Source organism: Balaenoptera physalus (assembly GCF_965194825.1).
Source record: "Balaenoptera physalus genome assembly, chromosome: 13".
NCBI lineage: Eukaryota > Metazoa > Chordata > Mammalia > Artiodactyla > Balaenopteridae > Balaenoptera > Balaenoptera physalus.
The window spans coordinates 100862181-100886984 of record NC_138892.1 but is presented as its reverse complement, the minus strand read 5'-3'; the positions used below and the strand labels follow the sequence as shown (position 1 = coordinate 100886984).

Sequence of the window (24804 nt, the reverse complement as noted above, 5' to 3'; positions counted from 1 at the left end):
CTGATTGCTGTGACTAGGACTTCCAATTCTATGTTGAATAAAAGTTTTGAGAGTGGGAATCACTATCTTGTTCCTGATCTTAGAGGAAGTGCTTTCAGCTTTTCACTGTTGAGTATGATGTTAGCTGTGGGCTTGTCATATATGGCCTTTATTATGTTGAGGTATGTTCCCTCTATACCCACTTTGTTGAGAGTTTTTGTTTTAATTATAAATGGATGTTTAATCTTGTCAAAAGCTTTTTATGTGTCTATTGAGATGGTCACGTGATTTTTATTCTTCAATTTGTTTGGTGTTTCACATTGATTGATTTGGGTATTGAATCATCCTTGCATCCTTAGGATAAATTCCACTTGATCATGTTGTATGATCTTTTTAATGTACTGTTGGATTTGGCTTGCTAACATTTTACTGAAGATTTTTGCATCCATGTTCATCAGTGATATTGGCCTTTAATTTTCTTTTTTTGTGATATCTTTGTCTGGTTTTGGTATCAGGGTGATGCTGACCTCATAGAATAAGTTGTAAAGCATTCCTTCCTCTGCAATTTTTTGGAATAGTTTGAGAACTCTTCTCTAAATGTTTGATAGAAGTCATCTGTGAAGCCATCTGGTCCTGGACTTCTGTGTGTTGGGAGTTTTTTTTAAATTACTGATTCAATTTTATTAATGATAATTGGTCTGTTCATATTTTCTATTTCTTCCAGTTTAGTCTTGGGAGATTGTACAGTTCTAGAAATTTGTCCATTTCTTCTAGGTTGTCCATTTTATTGATGGGTGATTATTCATGGTAATCTCTTACAAACCTTTGTATTTCTGTGGTGTTGATTGTCACTTCTCCTTTTTCATTTTTGGTTTTATTAATTTGGGCCCTCTCTTTTTTTTCTTGATGAGTCTGGCTAAAGGCTTATCAATTTGTTTATCTTTTTTGAGGAATCAGCTCTTAGTTTCATTGATCTTTTCTATTTTTTTTTTTTTTTTTTTGCCTCTATTTCATTTATTTCTGCTCTGATCTTTATAATTTCCTTCCACTAAGTTTGGGTTCTGTTTGTTCTTCTTTTCTAGTTCCTTTAGATGTAAGGTTAGGTTGTGGGTTTTTTTTGAGATTTTTCTTATTTCCTGAGGTAGGCTTGTGTTACTATAAACTTCCCTCTTAGAATTGCTTTTGCTGCATCCCATAGATTTTGTATCATTGTGTTTTTGGTTTTGTTTGTCTCCAAGTATTTTATTTTTTGATTTTTTTCAGTGATCCATTGGTTGTCTAATAACCTGTTGGTTAGCCTCCATGGGTTTATGTTTTTTGTTGTTTTTTTCTTGTAGTTGATTTTTAGTCTCATAGTGTCATGGTTGAAAAAGATACTTGATATGATTTCAGTTTTCTTAAATTTATTGAGATTCTTTTTCTGGCCTATCATGTGTCTATCATGCTATAATGTTCAATGTGCTCTTGAAAAGAATGTGTATTTGGCTGCTTTTGGATAGAATGTTCTATATTATATTATATATATAAATATATATATATATATATGTTCATATATATATGAACATATATATGTTCATTTGGTCTAATAAGTCATTTAAAGCCAGTGTTTCCCTACTGAGTGTCTTTCTGGATGACCTGTCCATTGATGTACATGGGGTGTTAAAGTCCCCTACTATTATTGTGTTACTGTCAATTCCTCCCTTTATGTCTGTTAATATTTGCTTTATTTATTTAGGTGCCTGCATCTTTTAAAAGTGTATCTTAAATAATCATCATATTATTATAACACCTTAGAAAATTAACAATAATTATTTAATATCACTTAATGTTCAGTTCTAATTTTTCCAAATAACTGAGTTTTTTTTTTCCAAACTATGATCTGATCAAATTCATGCATTACATTTGATTGTTACATTTTAAAAATTTCTCTTAATCGAAACAAATCCCCCTTATTTTCATATTAGATTGACTTTTTTTTTGAGAGAGAGAGTGAGAGAGAGATCAGGCTAGATGACTTATAGAATGTCCCCATTCTGGAATATGATATTGACTTTTGAGGAAGCCTAGTTGTCTTATGGAATATTTGATATTCTTGATTTGCCTGATTATTTCCTTACTGTGTAATAGAACTTGTTCCTTTATCTTCTGGAAGTAGCTCTGAAGTCTTATTAGGTTTAAGCTAAACTTTCGGTAAAAATATTTGGTGAAAGAAAAATAGGTAATGCTGTGAACCTCAAATACATCTCTGGAGGCACATAATGTCAGGTTGTCCCGTTATTAGTGATGGTGAGTTTGATTACTTAGTTAAGGTGATGACAGCCTAATTTCTCCAATGATAAGGTGTGTCCTTTTTTTTGAAATTAGCAAGTAATTTTGGGGTGACACTTTGACAACTAGCACAATGACTCATTCTCCAGTTAAACTTAGTGGTTTTAATATCCATTTGCCTGAGGAAATGGTACATGATCCTTTGATGGAGCTCTTTTAAACATTTTTTTTAAAAGAAATTATTTTGCAGTGCTTGAAAGGTTCCTGCCCACTGGCATTCAGAAAGTGGAGGAGGAGGCCAGGAGAACGTCAGCTACCAAGAAGAGGTTTAAACATGGTGGAGCCTCCAGATACTAATATTTTTTCTTAGGGCATGTTGTGGAAGAGCTCAGTCACAGAGCACTGATGGATGCTGAGGGTCTGAAGTTCCATTTCTTCAAATTTTTTGGAGACTGGCAATCCCTTTAGGAAAGCTCTTCCTTCTCCTCCCCCAGCCAATAAGCCTTTGCCCCACTGTTACTCTTACCAGGGCACAAAAGAGACATTTAGAAAGGAAGGAGTGGGCAACAGAGAAAGAAAGAGACCTTCGTGAACTTTTTGCTTTCAGCAAGCCTATCCTTATTGATAGTTCTTCTTTAACCCATATTATCTGGTTTTCCTTTTCAGTACACCATTGTGGAACTGCAAGTAAGTAGAAGTTTCTTTTTCTTTTCTGTCAGTTGTGGAGAAGGTGGTTGGTGCTAAAGCTTGAAGTCAGCAACGACTCTGAGATCTTGGCCCAGAGCCTGAGACTCTGCACCAGCACAAAGTACCTGCAATCCCGCCTAAGCTGTGCCTGTTCTCTTGCCTCTGCCCACCCTGCCCCTCTCAGTGTTAAACCTCTGTAAATAAGGACACCAACCTCTATAGTGATGAACCTTCCTACTCTGATGCCTGTACCTTCTCTGCACTGTGTCAATCCAACGAGGGTTGGTTCTGTACTCTTAGTCTTTGGGTTGGCTATTATCACAGACACTCAACCATTGAACATGACAAGAATACCTGTGAGAAGTATTAAGAAGGTGAAATTCCTCACAGCTTCCCCTCCATTTTTCTGTCAAATTACCTATCATTCAGGTATCTTACAATCAGTCCCCTCAGCATTGCCCCACTTAAGGACCAAGAATAATCACTCTTTGTAAAGGGCATCCTAAATCCCACTTTATGAAACATGATAACATTTTAAAGGACTCAGTCTGATCGTTTGAATCCACAAGGGCCCTTTTCTTCCTGGACACAGACCATGGGGGTCATGAGCAATGGGTGGGATTCTTTAGGTTCTTTTTGCTTCTTTACATGCTTTCTGCAGTGCAGGGTGGGAATCAAAGAGGCAGGCACGTCATGGGATTTCTTTTTAATGGACACAGGATCCAAACAACAATAGGATTGCACAGTGGCTGAACGTGGTGCCCAAGGAAGGCATTGTAGATCTGTCCTTCCAACTGGCACCAGAGGCGACGCTGGGCACCTACAGTGTGGCCGTGGCAGATGGCAAGACCTTTGGCACCTTCAGTGTGGAAGAATATGGTAGGTGGGAGACTTAGTAGGTCAAAGTGATGGACATAATCTTTTTTTATTTTTTAATTTATTTTATTTTATTTATTTTTGGCTGTGTTGGGTCTTCGTTTCTGTGCGAGGGCTTTCTCCAGTTGCGGCGAGTGGGGCCACTCTTCATCGCGGTGCGTGGGCCTCTCACTATCGCGGCCTCTCTAGTTGCGGAGCACAGGCTCCAGACGTGCAGGCTCAGTAGTTGTGGCTCACGGGCCTTGTTGCTCCGCGGCATGTGGGATCCTCCCAGAACAGGGCTCGAACCCGTGTCCCCCGCACTGGCAGGCAGACTCCCAACCACTGCGCCACCAGGGAAGCCCGGACATAATCTTGTGTCAAAATCAGCAAAGGTCAAGTAAAATCTACTATGGAACTAGGTCCAAGATGGCAGAAGATTTGACTTCCAGTGGACCTTGAGCCTCCTTATACGCTCATTGTAATACATTAGCATAAGCTAAGTGGCACACCCACCAGAGCCATGACAGTTCCGAGGCTGACCATCAGAGATCAAAAAGTGGACAGTGGCCCAATTCCTGGAAATCTCTGCCCCTTCCCCAAAATAGTTGGAATAATCCTCCCACTCATTAGCCTATGAAATTACCCAGCCCATAAAAACTAACTGCCCATATTCTTGGGCCTCTCCCCTTCTGAGATGGGCCACACTCTATCTGTGGAGTGTGTTTCTCTCTAAATAAATCCACTTCTTACCTAGAAACAAAAAAAACCCAGAGGGATTATTTATTCATTTTAGTGCTAAACCGGCTAATAACTTCAGGAGCATTTTACCTTAATAATGCCCCGTTAATTTAACTAGCTAATTAATTATCACTGCTTTATACCCCTCTACTTTAAACTACCTTTTTGACCACTACCTATATGGTCAAACCTTCTTCCTCTTTGTTTTCCATCTCTCTCCAGTGCTGCCTAAGTTTAAGTTGGAAGTGGTGGAACCCAAACAGTTATCAATGGTAGAAGACTCTTTCTTAGTGAAAATTTGCTGTCGGTAAGAATAAAGCTCTGGATCCAGTGAGGATTAAAGCTATATTGAGAGATGTTGTGAGGGAGTGTTATGGAAAGAGGGATTGTGGAGGTAGCAGCTAAACCTTGGGATGCTTTATGTAGTCCAGAGTCACGAGTTCTGCAAGAACGCATGTTCTAATTGTGCTTCTGTCCTTACTTTCCACTGCTCTCTCAGCCAGCATGACTGATTTAGTGTCTCCTTTGCACAGAGCACAATATTGAATCCCATGGGGAAATAGGAGTAAGGAAAAAGAAAGACACTATTGTTGTCCTTTGGATGGTATTTATTGTGAAATGGCAATACTCTAAGGTTTTGAGCAAAGCAGGGATGTGAATGAGAGCTGGAGAAGGCTAGGACTGTCAGAGTACTTCCAGAGGTGGGAATGTGAGAGAGAAGGAAAAGTGTTGTTTGGGGGAGGAGGGTTGGATCGTAAGTAGAATTGCCCAACTCTGACTCCTCATGCTTTTCTGGGTTAGGTACACCTATGGAAAGCCTGTGCTAGGGGCAGTGAAGGTATCAGTGTGTCAAAAGGCATATAATTACTGGTATCGAGAGCCAGAAGAGGAACACCTACCTGACAGATGCAAGAATATCTCTGGAAAGGTGAGTAAATGGGATGTAGAAAAGGAACCTTAATTCCTATGTCCTAAAGAGTAAGTAAGCACCAATATAGAAAAGTGGTTAAAAACAAACAAACAAACAAAAACCCAAAGTAGGAAGAATTTCACATGGTTATTATCCCAGTTCCAAAGAACCAGGCAGTCTTTTTTTATCCCCACAAAAGATAAAGCCTTTTAGAATCTGCCTTGGAATCAAGAAATTAACCTAAACCGTTGGGAGATAAAATTTTCCTGTTCTGAAGTGGGTTCTTTTCTCCTCATATCTTAGAACTTCCAAGTTGCTTTATGATTATATATGTGTGGGTGTATACTTCATGTTATGGGATGGGGTTTCTATCTTAAAAATGGAGAAATGAAAGTATAGAGATGAGAAATTATTTTCTTCTACAGGAAGAAATGGAAATTTCTTCCATCATGAAATGGAAGTAAAGATTAGGTTATTCATCCTCTCTCTCTCCCTCTCTCTCTCTCTGACTGTGTCACTAGACTGACAAAGCAGGATGCGTCTCAGCTTCTGTGGCCATGTCTACCTTCAGCCTCACTGGGCATTCTTACCACCAGGACATCAATATCGTGGCTACTATCGTGGAGGAAGGGACAGGTAAGTGAGATGCTCCTTGGTTCATTAAGAAAAGAGAAAGGGAAAGAGCTGTCCCAGAGACAGACCTACTCAGAGGACTCAAGACCCACCCTCATCGCTGTTTGGAAGGGACTCTGTTCCTAGTTCAGTCAAAGGGAAGTGCCAGATTCCCTCTGCCATCCACTCCCTGTTTCTCCAAAAGTTTGGGGAGGAGGAGTTGGTTTGGATCTTTGGCCAGAAATATATTCAGCTCCCTACTTCCAGTGACACCATCCTTTCAGGGATTTTATGTTAAACATGAAGGTGAGGATATCAGGTTTTTAGATCATCATACATCTGGTTTCCCTCTGCAGGAGTGGAAGCCAATACCACTCGGGATATCTTCATTTCTGCACAAACGGAATCAATGACATTTGAAGACACCAGTGATTATTATTACCCTAATTTCCCCTTCAGTGGAAAGGTATGTTAAAACTTGTCTCTGCACAGACCAAAAAATGCTTAACCATCCACTGTCACCTCCTTCCTGTACACATGTAATAATAGCTAACTTAGCATTGTTCGAAGTACTTTATGTGTATTCACTTGTTTAATCTTTACAACAATCCTGAGTTAGGCACTCTTATTGGCCCTATTTTACAAATAAGGAGGCTGAGGCACAGAGAGGTGAAGTGATTTTCCCAAGGTCATAAGCTCATAAGTGTTAACTATGATCAAAGCCAGGCAACCTGCCTCTCGAGTATGTGCTTAACTCCTTGCACTGTGTGTCCTTAATCTCATATGAGATGTGCCTTGAATATTAATGTGACTTCAGTGCCCTTCCTAATGCCAGGGGTTCACATTCTCATGTTTAAATCTTTGAATTTTAGAGCTGCAGGTTATCTGGAGAGATCATCTAGTCTGAGCTTCTGCATCTAGGCAAGGTTAATATCAAGCTTCCTGTGACAGAGAGCCATTTATAGCTCCTTAAGCATTGTTTTTAGCGATTTAAAAATTGGTAGTGTTTTCTTGCTGATTCCTAGCAATCTACCCCTCTCTCCAGCTTAGCTTTCTTCACTTCCCAAACAACTGCTGAACACAAGAATGTTGTACATATTTAGATCCATTTATTCCTTAGTCATCTTTTCTCTAGACCAAGAGTAGATGTGGACTTTCTTAGAGCCTAAGGATTATACAATTTAGGAGTGGAAGGGGACTCTCTGTAGGAAAATGAAAGCAAAAAAAATGTACAGAGCCTTGGCAGGGGTGTATGCAAATGAAGGGCCCTGACGCTTGATAAGCCATGTGGCAAATCTACTTCTGCTCCAGGCCAAGCTACTTCTGTGTGTTTCTCAGTTCCTCATAGATCCTACTTTCCAACCCCTGAATCACATTTACCTTTCTCTGGACTCTTTCCTGAAATGTATTCTTACAGTTTCAAACTTACACTAAACCTGACTCTAATGCCCTAATGACCTTCACCCCTCAGATAAGAGTTAGGGGCCATGATGGCTCCCCCCTCAAGCATCATTCAGTGTTTCTGGTGATTGGTGACAAAAATGAAACCATCAAGCAGACCCTAACTACTGACGACGAAGGTCTTGCTCCCTTCAAGCTGGACACGGTTAATTGGGACAGGAAAGACATTTCTCTGGAGGTAAGCACTGGGAGGTCCAGCTTTCCAGCAAGGAAGACCTCCCTGAAGGAAAACGTCAAAATTTTCCTTTTCCCCCCACTACACCACCACCCACCACCCCTGGGGAATTCCATCTCCCCCATTCACCAATCCTGCCCTTCAGTTGACAAAAAGTTTTTCTTAGATCCCATTTTTAATACCAATCAAATAAATGACCTTCAGATAAAAATTGCTATTTCTACTAATTCATTTTATAACTTAACTCCATCTCTGTCTGATCCTTTATTTGAAATCAGATTAGGGAGGAAAAAGTGGTTCAGAGTCATCTTCTTCCTCCTATTCCCCTTTTCCCTCTTTCTGTTACTCATTAAAATAACAAAGAAGAGAATTCTAGGTTTTGCATAACTTATAGGGAAGGTTACTTGTATCAGTTATCAATTGCCACACACTACTGCTTAGCAGACAACTACAGAACTTTAGTGTACACAACAGGAAGCGTTTATTGCTCCTGTAGCTGGGTAGACAGAAGGGCAGCTCTACCGATCTTGGTGGACTTCCTTATGTCTGTGGGTCAGCTGACTGTAGGCTGGCGCTCCACACATCTCACGATCCACCGAGCTAGCCCAGGTATATTCCCATGGCAGTGAAGAGATGCAAGAGCAAAAGCAGACATGCAAGAGCAAAAGCAGACGTGCAAGGGCTTTTCTAAGCCTCTACTTATCTTGTGTGTGCTAACACCCATTCCCAAAAACAAGTCACATGGTAGGTCCACAGTTAGACTAAAAGGGCACACTTGGTAAAGTGGACTTCCCTGGTGGTGCGGCAGTTCAGACTCTGCGCTCCCAATGCAGGGAGGCTGGGTTCGATCCCTGGTCATGGAACTAGATCCCACATGCACGCTTCAACTAAGAGTTCGAATGCCACAACTAAGGAGCCCGCCGGCCGCAACTAAGGAGCACGCATGCCTCAACTAAGGAGCCTGCTTGCCCCAACTAAGACCTGGTGCAACCAAATACAATAAATAAAATTAAGGAAAAAAACCTATAAAAAAGGATGTTGCTATGGGGAGGGATGAAGAATTGAAGCCTTTAATGCAATCATCCAGCTACACTACTCAAGCAAATACGTATTATTTCTGCTGTGGCTAATTTACCTATTTCTGTACTCTAGGCATCATTCGATCACTCCACTTAGAACTGATTATTATCCTCTATACCTAGTTTTCTTACCTCTGAGATATATCCTTTAATTTCTTAGTCATAGTTATCTCTTCCCTGCATCAGTCTGTGAAGGTATATCATCCACAATTTCCTATTTCCTGATAACTATAATTCAGCCCTTATTTTACTCCCCTTTGTATCAACATGCTGCTGCGTATAACCACTATTATGGACTCCTCAAATATTCTTGGTTGAACCTCTAGTGAAATATCTACATGCCACTCTTAGGCAGTACAGATTTGAGAATCATAACAAGTCCATGGGGTCAATACGGTTGGGGTACATGAATTTTAAGGCCTTTTTTTCTCTCTCTCTCTTTCTCAGGGCAGGTTCCAATTGGAAGAAATGGCATATAGTCCAGAAAGAATGTCTCATTACTATGAAAATGCCTACCTGTACCTGCAGCCCTTCTACAACACAACTCACAGCTTCCTTGGCCTCCAGCGGCCAAATGGCATCTTGGAATGTGGCCGGCCCCAGGAAGTGCTGGTGGATTATTACATCGATCCAGCTGATGTGGAACCTGACCAGGAAGTCATCTTCTCCTACTATGTGAGACTGGGAAATGGGGATGGGTGAGAGTGTGTTGGGAAGGAAAGGGAATAAAGACAGTGAGCTAGACGGGGTGAACAGACAGTCTGGATAGAGATATAATGCAAGCCACGTAGGTAATTTCTAAATTTTTAGAAGCCACCATAAAAAAATTAAAAGAACAGAGGAAACTAACTTTTAAAATATAGTTTGTCTAACCTAGTATATCCAACATATGATCATTTCCACATGAAGTCAACATAAAAAATTATTAATAGATATTTTACATTCTGTGTTTCAGCTGCATTGCAAATCTTTGAAACTCAAAGTATGTATTTTATACTTAAAGGAGTTTGGACTAGTTACATTTCACGGGCTCCAGTAGTCACCTGTGGCCAGTGGCTACTGTGTTAATATAGGTATAAAAGGTGGGGGGAAATGGGGAATAAAGAGATTTTGAATAGGAGTCCAGGGAAATTGTGTGGGGAAATAAAACTAGGAATAAATGAGACAATGTTGCTGACCAGGGCTGAAAGGGAGCCTGGTGGATGGGTAGGAGGGAGGATGAGGAGGGGATGGGGACTCAGAATAAATTTCATTCTGTGTTTCATTGGTCAGTATTTTTAAATAGATGACATAGGGTTAAAAATTAACATTGATAGCAGCTCTGCTGGGGAAATAAAGTCACAACTTGTAACCTGAAAGAAATATAAAGGTAAGCAGTTTTACTGGTCATCTTGATGATCGTGAGGAACTTAGACTCAGGTGAACTTTGGGTTTGATGGTCCAGAGTCTCTTTATTCCCTTATCATCTCCTTAAAGTCTCTGAGAGAATTTCTCCCCCTGAATCATTCCAGTGTCTTCATCAAGTTAAAACAATCATCCTAAATAACAGAATGAGGAGAGGTAGGTGGGAAATAATAAGGCAGAATGATAATACGTGTACTGTCTTCGGGACAGAAGTGTGGCGAGGCCTAGGAGAAAAGTGGAGTTGGGACTGATCAGTGTGAGAAACTGGCCATAGGGCCCTTGACTGGAGCCTGAGATGCCTGCCTGCTTAGAAACCATCTCAGTGAATTCAGTTTCAAGGGAGAGTGAAGAGGAAGGGAGAGTTAAAAAGAGATTTCTCCTCCAGAGAGTCAAATGTCAGAAGGACTCAAGACAATTTCAAGGTATACTCATTTCCACTGAATTTTTAAAAAAAATTTTTTATTGATGTATAGTTGATTTACAGTGTTGTGTTAGTTTCAGGTGTACAGCAAAGTGATTCAGTTATATATATATATATATATATATATACATATATATATATATATATGTATATATATATGTATATATATATATATATAATTTGTATATATATAAATTCTTTTTCAGATTCTTTTCCCTTATAGGTTATTACAAAATATTTATAGTGCTCTGTGCTATGCAATATGTACTTGTTGGTTATTTAAAGATTTATTTTTTTTTATTGATTAATTGATTGATTGATTGATTGCTATGTTGGGTCTTCGTTTCTGTGCTAGGGCTTTCTCTAGTTGTGGCAAGCGGGGGCCACTCTTCATCACGGTGCGCGGGCCTCTCACTATCGCGGCCTCTCTTGTTGCGGAGCACAGGCTCCAGACGCGCAGGCTCAGTAATTGCGGCTCACGGGCCTAGCTGCTCTGCGGCATGTGGGATCTTCCCAGACCAGGGCTCGAACCCGTGTCCCCTGCATTAGCAGGCAGATTCTCAACCACTGCGCCACCAGGGAAGCCCCAGTTTATTTATTTTATATATAGTAGTGTGTATATGTTAGTCCCAAACTCCTAATTTATCCCCAACCCCTTTACCCTCCACCGAATTTTCAATTGAGTGATAATTTTTAAAAGGTTGTAAGAAACAGAAACAGACTCACAGACATAGAGATCAGACTTGTGGTTGCCAAGGAGAGGGGGGAGGCAGAGGGATGGACTGGGAGTTTGGGGCTGGTAGATGCACACTATTACATTTAGAATGGATAAACAACAAGGTCCTACTGTAGAGCATAGGGAACTATATCTAATCTCCTGCGATGAACCATAATGGAAAAGAATATAAAAAAAGAATGTCTGTATGTGTATAACTGAGTCACTTTGCTGCACAGCAGAGATTGGCCCGACATAGTAAATCAACTACACTTCAATAAAAAAAATTTTTTTTAAATAAAAGGTTGCAAGGATGGATTTTAGTAGACTTTATGTTACAAGGATTATAAAAGAATAAAACTTAGAGATCTTCAAGAAATGGTGTCAGCTGTCTATTCTCTCTGGCTCCGAGGCAGCGGTGGCCTTTGTCTCCTCCCACCCACCCCGTGGTTCTCGCAGACCTCCAACTGGAGGAAGAGTCATCAGGGCTCTTGGTACCATCCAACATTTGACAAGCGGAAGGATGCTCCATGAAGTACTGACCTGGGCTCCAGAACTACGAAAGGAGCCTCTCCTTACGGAGAGATGCAGGGATTGGGCCAAGGCTAAACTCCTCTAACTTCTATGTTGTTGATGACTTCTTTTTCTCTTCCTTAGTTAATAGGGAAAGGGAATTTGGAGATGGAGGGGCAGAAACACCTGAAGTCTAAGAGGGAAGGTGAGTGTTCATGCATCTCTTGGAAGACTTAAACTTTACATTTCCAAGAAATAGTTCTTATACTAGAAGCAAGAGTAAGAGCAATGAGAACAGACCATAACAGTAACCACAGAAGAATAGGATAGTGTGAAGCAACCTGCACCATGAGGCCTGCAGCTGGCTCAGGAAGAAATGCAAACACAGGGTTGGATGTCATTGGTAGGTGAGTGTGTACTCCCATTCCTGAATATCCCCTCTTCCCTTTCAGGACTGGAAGGCTCCTTCTCCCTCTCATTGACCTTCAACTCCAGACTAGCCCCTGATCCTTCCCTGGTGATGTATGCCATTTTTCCCGGTGGAGGTGTTATAGCAGACAAAATTCAGTTCTCAGTGGAGATGTGCTTTGACAATCAGGTAAAATGGCAGTTGAAGAGGGTGAAGGAAATGTCTGGACATAGAGAGAGAGCCTGTGTATGCTGGGGTTGGAGATAAGGCAGGGGCGGGGAAAGAAGGAGTTAATATTGAAGCTGGATATCATGTTCTCTATCTTTTGCATGGTTTGTTGAACTCTCTAGCTCTCCCGCTTCTTTTAAAAGGTCATGCTGGGAAGTCACACGTTCTGTATAGCTATTCCACAAATTCTCTTTCTTTCTACTTTCTGTCTTTGAAACTTTCTACATTATTCTACCGTGCTGCTTAGTTTTTCCAATTGTATTACAAGACCCTGTTCCTAAAGGGCAATACTTTACAAAGAAAAATCAGTATAAAAATGAAGGAGTGGGCTGGGGACCGTACTTAGGGCATATGGGTGATGACTGTTTCTCCTCCTCTCCAGGCTGACCTGATCCCCACATTATCCTTTTCTCTTCCCCAGGTTTCCCTTGGCTTCTCACCTTCCCAGCAGCTTCCAGGAGCAGATGTGGACCTGCAGCTGCAGGCAGCTCCCCAGTCCCTGTGTGCGATCCGGGCCGTGGATGAGAGCGTCTTGCTGCTTAGACCAGAGAGCGAGCTGAGCAACAGCTCCGTGAGTGGTCTGCTGACATGGTGGCAAGAGGGAGTCAACAGAGAAGACAGACTGACCGCATCAGAATTAAGAGATGGATTCCAGGCAGTGGGAAAGAGAGTCTCAGGGAAATATTGCATCTCCACAAGGTGGTAGCAAAGCTGGTATGGAAATGAAGGTAGAAATGATGATATGGGGACTTCCCTGGCAGTCCAGTGGTTAGGACTCTGTGTTTTCACTGCCGTGGGCCCGGGTTCAATCCCTGGTCAGGGAACTAAGATCCCGCAAGCCATGCGGCATGGCCAAAGGGAAAAAAAAAAAAAAAAAGAGAAAGAAATGATGATATGAGAAGGACACGGTTAATACGGTCACAGCGGTCAGTACCGGGAAAGATGAAATAGGAGATAAGGGTGACAGATTATGAAAAAAGATGAACTAGAGGAAGGGGTTATGATGGAAGAAATTCTGGAATAATGAAGAGAAATAATACAAGAGCAGTAAACTGTGCCACCAGAATCAGAATCTGAGAGAAGTTTCTCAACTGATTTCACTATGTCAATATTTTATTTTCTTAAGAAAAAAAAAATTTATTTCCTTTTCTGTCTTTTCTCAGGTCTATAGTATGTTCCCATTCTGGTACGGTCACTACCCCTATCAGGTGGATGAATATGATGAGTGTCCAGGGCCTGCCCCATGGGACTTTCCCCCGCCCCTCACTGATGCAGTGCCCGAGGAGCGTTGGCGCAGGCGTTCTACCATGTGGAGGCCTTGGTTCCCTGAAAGCACAGATGTTTTCCGTTTTTTCAAGGTAGATGTTCTTACCCATTTTGTTCTCATAGAAACAATTGTGGTGGGAGGGGGAAAGGAAAGCTCACATCTAATAAAGCAGGCAGAGTCATATGGGCACTGGCAGGGGCAAAATCGTGAAAGAAACTCCTGATGGGTAAGGCAGCCTCACTTGGTCCTCATGCTTGTAGAAGTCACCTACTGTCTGAGGCTATACACTAGTCCTCTCTCTGGGGTCTCCAAACATTGACTTCCATGGGATCAGCCAAGAAGGAAAAAAATGAAGAAAGGTAGACCAGAAGTCTCTATTATGAAAGCTACTGCACCTATTTTATCCACAGAAGTTTGGGATGCTTTGGCCCACATCTGACCAGGAGGTCTCTGAGGTCAGGAAGTGGGTCTTGTTCATCTTTGTATTCTCTATAATGCCTGATCCTTCATAACGCTCAATATATTTTTGTTGAATTGATTGAGCTGATATGGTCTCTGCCCTTAGAAAGTTCAGTCCAAATCAAATAATAAGGATACAGTGACTAATATTTGGAAGAAGTATTAAACATATTGAACGATGAAATAAGTGGAATACTACTGATCGGCCAAAAAAAAGAATAAAATCTTGCCATTTGCAACAACCTGGATGGACCTTGAGGGCATTATGCTAAGTGAAATAAGTCAGACAGAGAAAGACAAATATCGTTTGATCTCACTTATGTGTGGAACCTAACAACAACAAAAACAACAGCAACGAAACAAGCTCACAGATACAGAGAATAGATGGGTAGTTGCTAGAGGTGGGAGGTGGAGGGGGTAAAATGGGTGAAGGTAGTCACAAGGTACAAACTTCCAGTTATAAAATACGTAAGTCTGGGGAATGTAATGTACAGCATAGTGACTATAGTTAGTGCTACTGTATAGCATATTTGAAAGTTGCTAGCGAATAGATCTTAAAAGTCCTCATCACAAGAAGAAAATTTTTTGTAATTATATATGGTAATGGATGTTAACTAGACTTATTGTGGTGATCATTTTGCAAAAACGTATGTATATGTGTGTATATACATATGCATAATACATCTATCTATCTATCTATATATAAACACAATGAGATAAGTTTAATTGAAAAGCTTTCACACTAGCTGGAATAGAAGTGAACCAGTCTTGGTGGCTGGGTATTGGTCTCGCAATTAATAGGCAATGAATGTGTTGGTTTAACCCTTTGAGGGTGAAATTTCTAGGCTGTAGCCCTTGTAGTAAGGGAGAGGACCCCCTTAACTCTTCCTTCTCTGGTCCCTTTGGTGCCTATCAGGAGGTGGGCCTGAAAATACTGTCCAACGCCAAAGTCAAGAAGCCAATAGACTGCAGCTACGAACTTTCAGAACACAGCACTGCAATGGGAGGTAAGCTGCCTCTGTGGCTTGCAGATTCACTGAGATATTTAGCATCATGGAACTCTGAAAGGTCCCTCTTTGCCTCCTATTCTTGCACTGAGCCAGTAGCCAGAATGATAATGGATTGTGGGTTATAGATGAAGGCAGTTTCCCTAGGATCTCACTCTCTCTCTGTCTCTGGGGAGGGCTTTTGAAGCCTGAAGCCCTTATCTACTCATTCCCTGGCCAGACGTCCGTGTCTGTCATTTCCCCTGATAGTCTCATGACCAGTCAGTTCCTCAGTGGTCCTTCCTCCTCATCTCTCTCTTTTTTTCAAAAAAACTAATTAATTTATTTATCTTTTTATTTTTGGCTGCGTTGGGTCTTCATTGCTGCTCATGGGCTTTCTCTATTTGCGGCGAGCGGGGGCTACTCTTCGTTGAGGTGGCTTCTCTTGTTGCGGAGCACGGGCTCTAGGTGTGCGGGCTCCATTAGTTGTGGCACGAGGGCTCCGTAGTTGTGGCTCTCGGGCTCTAGAGCGCAGGCTCACTAGTTGTCCTCATCTCAGACTGGATGTTCTCTGCTTCCCTCTGAATTTCTTGCTGGTTTTCTCTCCACCTCAGTTTATCACATGACATAAGTCTTCTGCTTTTTCCCTTGTTCTTGGTCTCCTTAGAAATCTATGAAAATATTGCAGTGCCTCGGATGGGAACTTTAAGTCAGCCAGAGGATTCTCAGGTTCGCCAGTACTTCCCGGAGACTTGGCTCTGGGATCTGTTTCCTGTTGGGTAAGTGATGCCTAAAAGGTATAACAAAATTATATATACAGTGTAGATTCAGCAGAGAACTCAGACTCAGATAATTTCTAATGAACCTAAGTCTCAAGCCAAGAAGGTTTAATGGGGATATGAGCACGTGTTTCTTTCCCTGGATTCTTAAACAGTTATATACAATCACTCAAAACAAATTCACACGTCTTCACATTTGCTCAGTGCAGACAGTGCATTCTCACTGCAGGGCCACGCAAACGGAAAGGCACATCTTGACATGAGTTTGGTTCTTGCCCACTGCTTACCCGCTCGTTTTGACAAACCCTAAGAAGGCATATTCTCACCGATTCAGAGGGCACTGGGCTCTCTTACAGATATGTTTGCACACAGATGCCCACCCACACATACTCCCTCTCCTCACATCCTCAGACACCCCACCTTCTCCCATACTTGTACATCCTCACTCGAAGATTCACACTCTGAGATTCATGTGGGCCACCATTTCGATTGCCTTTTTGCTTTTTCCCCCACGCACAACAGCAACGAAATATTCACTTCTGCAGACAAATTTGTAGCTTAATTCCCAAATGCCTTTCTCCTGCTGTCTGCTTCACCTGGGTTCTTGTATTCTCACAGTAACTCAGGGAAGGAGTCTGTCCACGTCACAGTTCCTGATACCATCACCACATGGAAGGCCATGACTTTTTGCACTTCCCAGTCCAGAGGCTTTGGTCTTTCACCCACTGTTGGACTGACTGCCTTCAAGCCATTCTTCGTTGATCTGACTCTCCCTTACTCGGTAGTTCGCGGAGAATCCTTTCGTCTTACTGCCACCATCTTCAATTATCTGAAGGAGTGCATCAGGGTAAGAGCTGGGGATGCAAGAAGCAGGTGTCAGTCCCTAAACTGGAAGCATACCAATTTTCCCCGAGAAAGAAATGAGATGTCGGTGTCTCTGCCCCCATATTTTCCTAAACCTCTGTGTATTGTCTCCTTTACTCCGACCCTTTATCACTCAAATATCCTCTTCAGGTTCAGACTAAGCTGGCTAAATCAGAGGAGTACCAGGTGGAACCAGGGACAGACTCTCAGGCCTCCAGCTGTCTCTGTGCTGATGAATCAAAATCCTATCACTGGAATATCACAGCTGTCAAACTGGGTAAGAGAAGGAAGTGGCAGATGGGCAAGGAAAGCACAGAGACTGAGAACTCTACCCTTTCCTCTACTGTATTTGCTTTGTTTTCTCTTTCCTCTTTGTATTTGCCTCTATTTTTCTCCCTCCTAATTCTATGTTATAAAAAAATAAGCGAATATTCTTTGATAGATGACCAAAACATTATCCACACTGGACTATTTTGAGAGTGAAAGAGGGAGATTTTAATATTTACGCCAGGACAAGAGATAATGTTACTAGTCAAATACTTACTATGGGCTATGGGCCAGGCACTGTCCTAACTGTTTTACATGAATTAACTCATTTAATCATCACAATAATCCTATGAGATGTCATTTGCTCTTGGATTAAGTCCTTGCAACTCAAAGTACAGTCTTTTGGTGTATTAGTTATCTACTGCTGCTTAACAAATTACCCTAAAATTTAGCAGCTTAAAAGAACAAACATTTATTATCACACAGTTTCTGTGGGTCAGTAATTTGTGCAGTGTAGCTGGATGCCTCTTGCCCAAGGTCTCTCATGAAGTTCAGCCAGGGCTGTGTTCTCATCCAAAGACTTGCCCAGGAGAGAACCCACGTCCAAGCTCATTCCAAAGCCTTTGATCCTCATGGACTGTTAGACTGAAGGCTGCAGTTCTTGACCTCAGGTGTTGGCTAGTGGCCTCCTTCAGTTTCCCATCACATGAATCTCCCCACTGGGCTGCCTCATGACATGACAGCTGGCTTCCTCCAGAGTTCGTGGCTTGAGAGGAAGAGTGCACCTGAGACAGAAGCTGCAGTGTTTTTTATAACCTAAGCTCAGCCGTGACATCTCATTGCTTCTGCCCTATCCTCTCCATTAGAAGCGAATCACTAAATCCAGCCCACAGGCACGAAGAGGGGATTACACAACAGTGTAAATATCAGGAGGCAGGGATCACTGGGGTCCCTTAGAGGCCACCTACCGCAGAATGTGGGCTCCACCTCAGATCTACTGAAATAGAGTTTGTATTGTAACAGACAAGAGCCGCAGGTGATTTGTATGCCATTAAGTTTAAGAAGCACTAATCTAGAGGGGAAGAGACCTCATTGGTACCTCTGCCAATAAGGCTGATGTCTTCCTTTTGCCCTCTTTCTTCTCAGGTCATGTAAACTTCACTATGAGCACTAAGATTCTGGACAGCAATGAACTCTGTGGGGACCAGAAGGGGTTTGTTCCAGAAAAGGGCCAGAGTGACACACTCATCAAACCAGTTCTGGTCAAGGTGAGTTTCCTGCAGGCCTAGCTTCAGAGGTAGAGGCAGCAACCAAGCCAGGGATGTTCAGTGTGTGTCTAACCATGTCAGTCTCTTGCAGCAGTCTTACTCCAACTCCAATCAGGCAGCTCACCTTTATCCTTCCCTGACCCCCTTCTGCCCTTAACTACTTGCTTAACCCATACTGATGGTCTATGGAAGTACCTAATACAGTACCTGTTACTTTGTAGACACTCAATGAATGTTAGTTTCTCCTAAGAAAATCCCTAATGTCATCATTCGCTGCTTCCTGTCATCATGAACCCCATTGTCAATCCTGTCTCTTAGAAGTTTCCTAAACTTATCCTTAGCTCTAGCCCAGAAAGAATTTTACTGAGAGGCCCCTCCCTGGGTTGAAATGGAGTCCTTCTGAATGTCAAAGAGAAGCTCTGTTCTCTCCAGTTCTGAGTGAAGCCCTGGAGCACAGGCAGGGCCTCTTCTCCCCATTTCCCTTCCCCTTCCTATTCCTTCAGTGCCACCTGCCCTGATACTCATCTATGTTTTTTCACCCATCCTTGTCTCTCTCCATGTCAGCCGGAAGGAGTCCTTGTGGAGAAGACACACAGCTCACTGTTGTGCTCCAAAGGTGGGTGAACACAGAGAGGGGTTGGTGTGAGAATTCCCTTAGCAACAGGAGGTCTTCTTAGGCAAAAGGAGGAATATACAGGACAAGAAGAAATAGGAGAGTCTAGGGGTGCCATTCCCAATGGGGCCAAGTAGCTGAAAGGCAGGATGAAGAAGAGAAAATGTACAGCACAATTATGGCTCTCGCTGGAATTTATTTTCAGCAAAGACCACTGTGAATAGGGTAAAAAAATCTACCTCCAACCCACGGAAAGCACTGGGTACAGAAAACCCTGGATTATGGCAAGTTTTTCTGTGGTTTGGGCGTGAGAACCCCCACTATTTCCACCTTTTATTGTCTTACCTTTTCTCTGCCCCTCATAGGAAAAGTGGCTTCAGAATCCATCTCCCTGGAGGTCCCTGTGGATGTTGTTCGTGATTCAGCCAAGGCTTATGTTTCTGTTCTGGGTAAGCAACCAGAGATTCTTGGCTCCAAAAGGAAAAATGGGGCCAGAGGCTGCCAAGGTGTGGCATGGGTTGAGGCCTATGGCCCTATCTGGAGGAAGGTATGGTAGATTAGAAGTGATGAAGGAAGAAGAGCTTATTTTACAAAGTGGGCAAATACAGCCTGTGCAGTGCAGATGGGATTAGACAGACGTATACTCTGGTTAAAAACAGAAAAGAGTCTGGGCAGGAGGAAGTTAAAGGTCGTTGAAGCTTGATATGTATTTAGGTTTAGGTCTATAAATTGGGTGGAGGGGAGACGAAATGTTTGCAGGAACCATTTAAAAATGAGGACTTCATATATTTGAATACGGTTTTGGGAAGATTCAACCATATTTACATAGGACATGCCACTTCTTTAGGCAAGGAGAGGGAGCAAATAGAAAAACATGAGCTTGAAAGTTGTATCGAACTGGCTTAGGATCCCAGTTCTGCCATTTAATAGCCATGTGACCTTGGATAAGTTAATGAACAATTTCGATCCTTCTTTTCCCTTCTGTAAGACAGTGATAATAACCTACCTTTCAGGATTGGTGTAAAGATTAAATATAATAAATTTCCCAGCACAATATCTAGCCCATAGTAGAAGGCCTGTACATGTTAGGTTCTTTCTGTACTCTAACCCCCTACCCAGATCCCTTCCAGGTGAAAATGTCTCCGTTTTGGCTGTATTTGATTCATACCTCTGGAATAGCACTCACCTCACTGTATTATAGCTCACTGTCTCTGTCTGTCTTCCACACTGCATTGAGGGATCCTTGAGGACAAGGGCCACGTCTTTTTCATTTTTGTTCTTAGTACAGTTCCTGCAGTTGACTTTCAGTACATATTTGCACATTTGAGTTGAACTCAATGACTAAAATGCAGATGTTCATGAGTCACTTATGTCAGGCTTACTGGCTTGTGAAGTGTATGGAGGGGTCAAGAGACATAACGAGGAAAAGCGTATCAGGAGTGTGTGTGTGCTTGGGAGAGACTTGGTGATTTGGAGGGTGATGTATTTATATGCAGTGGAGGCACTTAGAGATTGAGACTAAGCATTGCAGGTTTTATTACAAACCTCATCAGCTTCTTGAAAGCCATGAACGCCCTCAGGTGGCCTACATACCTCTCTGTGTACTCCAGCACCTTGTACATACCTGATATTATATATGTTATACTTGCTTATAATAAATTAGCATTGCAATGTATTGTAACTGTTTGCCCCCCCGACTATGGGCTCTTCGAGGTGGAGGCTCTTGCCCCCCAGGTCACAGAGTAGAGACTCCCTAAATGATAGTGAATACGTGTTTGTTAAATGTATGATAATAACTCTTAAGGGTTCCTTCTTCTGCCACCACCTTCCTTCCCTCTCCTTTTGGATCCCAGGGGACATCATGGGCACAGCCCTGAAGAACCTAGACAGTCTGGTGCAGATGCCAAATGGCTGTGGGGAGCAGAACATGGTCTTGTTCGCTCCCATCATTTACGTCTTGCAGTACCTGGAGACGACAGGGATGCTGACTGAGGAAATCAGGTCTCGAGCAGTGGATTTCCTGAAGCTGGGTGAGTTGGTGTTCACTCTTGGACACCTTGTCTAGCGCCTATGATCGGTGATAAGACTCAGGGAAGTTCAGCCCCTGAAGTGTCCCTCATCCTTGAAGGCCATGGGGGTGTTTTTTGAAGTTATCACTGTCATCTAAAACCACATCTGGCTTCCCAGGGTACCAGAGGGAGCTGATGTACAAACACAGCACCGGCTCCTACAGTGCCTTTGGGGAGGACGATGAAAATGGAAACACATGGTAATGTTGTCCAGTTCCCCATGAGTTCTGTACCCCAGAGCATAATTCCTGAACCCTCTGGAATTATTCCTCTACCTCTCCCCTTAACCCCATTCCTTCTTGCTTTCTATCCTCTACCACTTTAATACTGTTTATTTCAGCTTCATGTATGGTCAAGCACCTTACCCTTCTCTCTGACCTTGTACCTCCCAGCTCTTGTCCCCATGAATGCCAATTAATGCCTCCCTTTTCCAAGCTTCCTATGGCATTATGTTTCCTCAACTTCCCTTCTGGAACCATTCAACAGAATAAACTGTAGAACTATTGCACCCTCCCCTGGAAATCCACCGTCATGCCACATTTCCCTCTTTACCCATACAGGCTGACAGCCTTTGTCACCAAATGCTTTGGCCAGGCTCAGAAACTCATCTTCATTGATGACAAGAACATCCAGGATGCTCTCATGTGGATGGCAGGAAACCAGCTCTCCGATGGCTGCTATGCCAACGTGGGAGAGCTCTTCCACACAGCTATGAAGGTGCGGACCTGCCCAGGGGCCCACAGCCCACTACTGTGTCTGGGAGGAACTTGTACCTCTGAGTGAGCAGAATCAAGAGAGCACCGGCCTGAGAGTCAGTTCTTCAGGTCTCAGGCCTGGCTCTGGGTGACCTCGGTCAATATTCGTAACCAGTCTGAGCATTCAGCTTCCACATCTGTAAAATGAGAATATGTACTAGAATATGGTTCTCAAAGTATGGTCCCCAGATCAGCAGCGTCGGCACCACCTGAGAACTTGTTTGAAATGCAAGTTCCAGGGACGTCCCTGGTGGTCCAAGTGTTTAAGACTTCGCCTTCCAGTGCAGCGGGTGTGGGTTCTATCCCTGGTCGGGGACCTAAGATCCCACATGCCTTGCGGCTAAAAAAACAAAATATAAAACAGAAGCAATATTGTAACAAATTCAATAAAGACTTTAAAAATCTTTTTTTAAAAAATCAAAAAAATCTTAAAAAAAAAAAAAGAAATACAAATTCCAGCTCTCACCCCAGACCTACTCTGAGGAACTCTGGGAGTAAGGGCAGCAACTGTGTTTTAACAAGCCCTCTGGGTGACCCTGATACTTGCTAAAGTTTGAGAACCACTGGACTAGAAGATCTCTGAGCCTTTTCCTATTTCCCTAAGTCTGAAGCAAAGCCATTTCCTCTGGTGGGGACTCCTAGACAGCTCAGTGTCTTTTGTAAGGGGTTTACTCCCTGGCAGGCACTAAGTACTCTATCTGATATTCATATTTAATGTTTACAACAAATCAACATGCTAAGCACTGGCATATCATTATTAATTCCATTTTACAGATGAAGAAACTAGGTGCAGGGGTTAAGTAAATTGCCTGAGGTGAATGCTAGTGGGCGGCAGGACTGTAATTTGAACCACAGCACTTGGACTCCAGAGGCACTGTTCCTGCCCATTCACTGCACTGCCTGACCTTTCCCAACACAGGGCAAGGTGTCGGGGTGCGGGCAGCTTGTTCAATTCAGAACAGACCGAGTGAGAGAAAGACTGTACCAACTTTCCTAGAGGAATCATTATTGCTATTCCAGGACCTGGATTAAAAATCTTGAGCACTGGGACTTCCCTGGAGGTCCGGTGGTTAGGACTCTGCGCTTCCACTGCAGGGGGCATGGGTTCAATCCCTGGTCTGGGAACTAAGATCCCGCATGCCGTGCGTTGCAGCCGGAAAAAAAAAAAAAATTCAATTAAAAAAAATCTTGAGCATTGAAAACCAAATCTCTATATGATTCATTGGTGTTCCTTATGCAGGATCTTCCCAGTGTCCCCCATACGGGGGAGTAGTACAAGCCAGGACGTGACTAGAACAAGATCCTAGAGGTTTTTCTTCCTCCTATCTTACCAGAGCCAGCCAGTCTCTCAAGAAACCCATCATTTATGTTGTCAAGCTTGGTGGTTCGGTCCTTACCGGGAGCTCCAGAGTTAAACCCAGCTTATTAGTTGTGTATTTTTTTTTATACATTTATTTATTTTATTATTTTATTTTGTTGACTGTGTTGGGACTTTGTTGCTGTGCGCGGGCTTTCTCTAGTTGCGGCGAGCGGGGGCTGCTCTTCGTTGTGGTGCTCGGGCTTCTCATTGCGGTGGCTTCTCTTGTTGCGGAGCACGGGCTCTAGGTGCGTGGCTTCAGTAGTTGTGGCTCGTGGGCTCAGTAGTTGTGGCTCGCGGGCTCTAGAGTGCAGGCTGAGTAGTTGTGGTGCACGGGCTTAGTTGCTCCGCGACATGTGGGATCTTCCCGGACCAGGGCTCGAACCCTTGTCCCCTGCATTGGCAGGCGGATTCTTAACCACTGTGCCACCAGGGAAGCCCACAGTTGTGTACTCTTGAACAAACTATTTAACCATTTTAAGTGTTTGTACTCTTATCTATAGAACAAAGATAGTAATTTAGATTACATATATTTTTTAAAAAATTGCTAATATCCTTCTGTGAAAGGCATTAATCAGGGAAGGTGTTACCTATTCTCCTCTGGAGAAGAAGCTGGGCTTTATGCCACTTGAGGGGAACGTCCATTTGGGGGAGGCTCAGATTCAGTAAAAAATCTGAGAATAAGAGATTTTCTCCTTATCCCAACTCCCCCCCACCTCACTTTTTTTAAAACCTGTTATCCTTCCTAACACCTTATCTTGGGTTTCCTAAATACCCACTCAGAGCTGAAGACCTCATGTTACTTCTTGCAGGTTACCGTATAAGGCTGTGCAGTTATTGAAGTCCAGCCAGTTCTCCCCTCCACTGTGTGTCCTGGAGGCTTGGGGCTGTGGTCAGCCTGTGGAAAGGAGCGCTTCTTTTTTTTTTTTTTTTTAATATTTATTTATTTATTTGCCTGTGCCGGGTCTTAGTTACAGCACTCAGGATCTTTGTTGCCGCTTGCGGCATCTTTAGTTGAGGCATGAGGGATCCAGTTCCCTGACCAGGGATGGAACCTGGGCCCCCTGCGTTGGGAGCTCGGAGTCTTAACCACTGGACCACCAGGGAGGTCCCAGGAGCGCTTTTTAAAAAATAATAATAATAATTCATCCGTTCAGAGGGGACACATTTTTGCAACGTGCATGCAATTCTTCATGTGCTGGCTGCTGCCTTGACTTCCTGTCTCCGTTTCCATCCAGGGTGGAGTTGATGACAAGGTCTCCTTGACTGCCTACATCACGGCTGCGTTGCTGGAGATGGGAAAGACCACAGATGTGAGTTTCTCTAGCTCCTCCCCTTGACAGTCTCCTGATCATGCCTGTTTCTAGAGAAAGTCACCTATTTTTGTCCCTAGCCAGCCTTTTAAACTCAAAAGAGGATATGATGATTTCCTTATCACTGCCCCTTTTAAAAGGAATGCCTTATAAATTCAGTTCTTCATCTTCACTTTTTAGGACCTGATGGTGAGTCAGGGTCTGCAGTGTCTCAATCATTCCGTCTCCTCCACCACCAACCCCTACACACAGGCCCTACTAGCTTATACTTTCACTCTGGCTGGGAAAATGGACATCAGAAACATTCTTCTTGAAAAGCTAGATCGACAGGCTATCATCTCAGGTATGTT

At 42.8% G+C, this 24804-nt stretch overlaps 1 protein-coding gene across 1 annotated transcript in view; it reads left to right on the top strand.

Annotated features, from left to right (window-relative positions):
• A2ML1 (alpha-2-macroglobulin like 1) overlaps positions 1-24804 on the top strand; it is a 42875-nt gene that overhangs the window by 6429 nt on the left and 11642 nt on the right. Inside the window, exons 5-28 of the mRNA XM_082420158.1 lie at positions 2914-2934; positions 3654-3813; positions 4753-4837; positions 5332-5458; positions 5962-6076; positions 6409-6518; positions 7524-7691; positions 9215-9442; positions 11965-12025; positions 12273-12418; positions 12879-13028; positions 13621-13815; positions 15100-15190; positions 15837-15948; positions 16567-16795; positions 16963-17089; positions 18226-18347; positions 18912-18963; positions 19326-19409; positions 20814-20990; positions 21148-21229; positions 21590-21746; positions 24380-24454; positions 24635-24797. Coding sequence (XP_082276284.1) covers positions 2914-2934; positions 3654-3813; positions 4753-4837; positions 5332-5458; positions 5962-6076; positions 6409-6518; positions 7524-7691; positions 9215-9442; positions 11965-12025; positions 12273-12418; positions 12879-13028; positions 13621-13815; positions 15100-15190; positions 15837-15948; positions 16567-16795; positions 16963-17089; positions 18226-18347; positions 18912-18963; positions 19326-19409; positions 20814-20990; positions 21148-21229; positions 21590-21746; positions 24380-24454; positions 24635-24797 — 3037 coding nt within the window. The remainder of the gene's footprint in view (positions 1-2913; positions 2935-3653; positions 3814-4752; positions 4838-5331; positions 5459-5961; positions 6077-6408; positions 6519-7523; positions 7692-9214; positions 9443-11964; positions 12026-12272; positions 12419-12878; positions 13029-13620; positions 13816-15099; positions 15191-15836; positions 15949-16566; positions 16796-16962; positions 17090-18225; positions 18348-18911; positions 18964-19325; positions 19410-20813; positions 20991-21147; positions 21230-21589; positions 21747-24379; positions 24455-24634; positions 24798-24804) is intronic.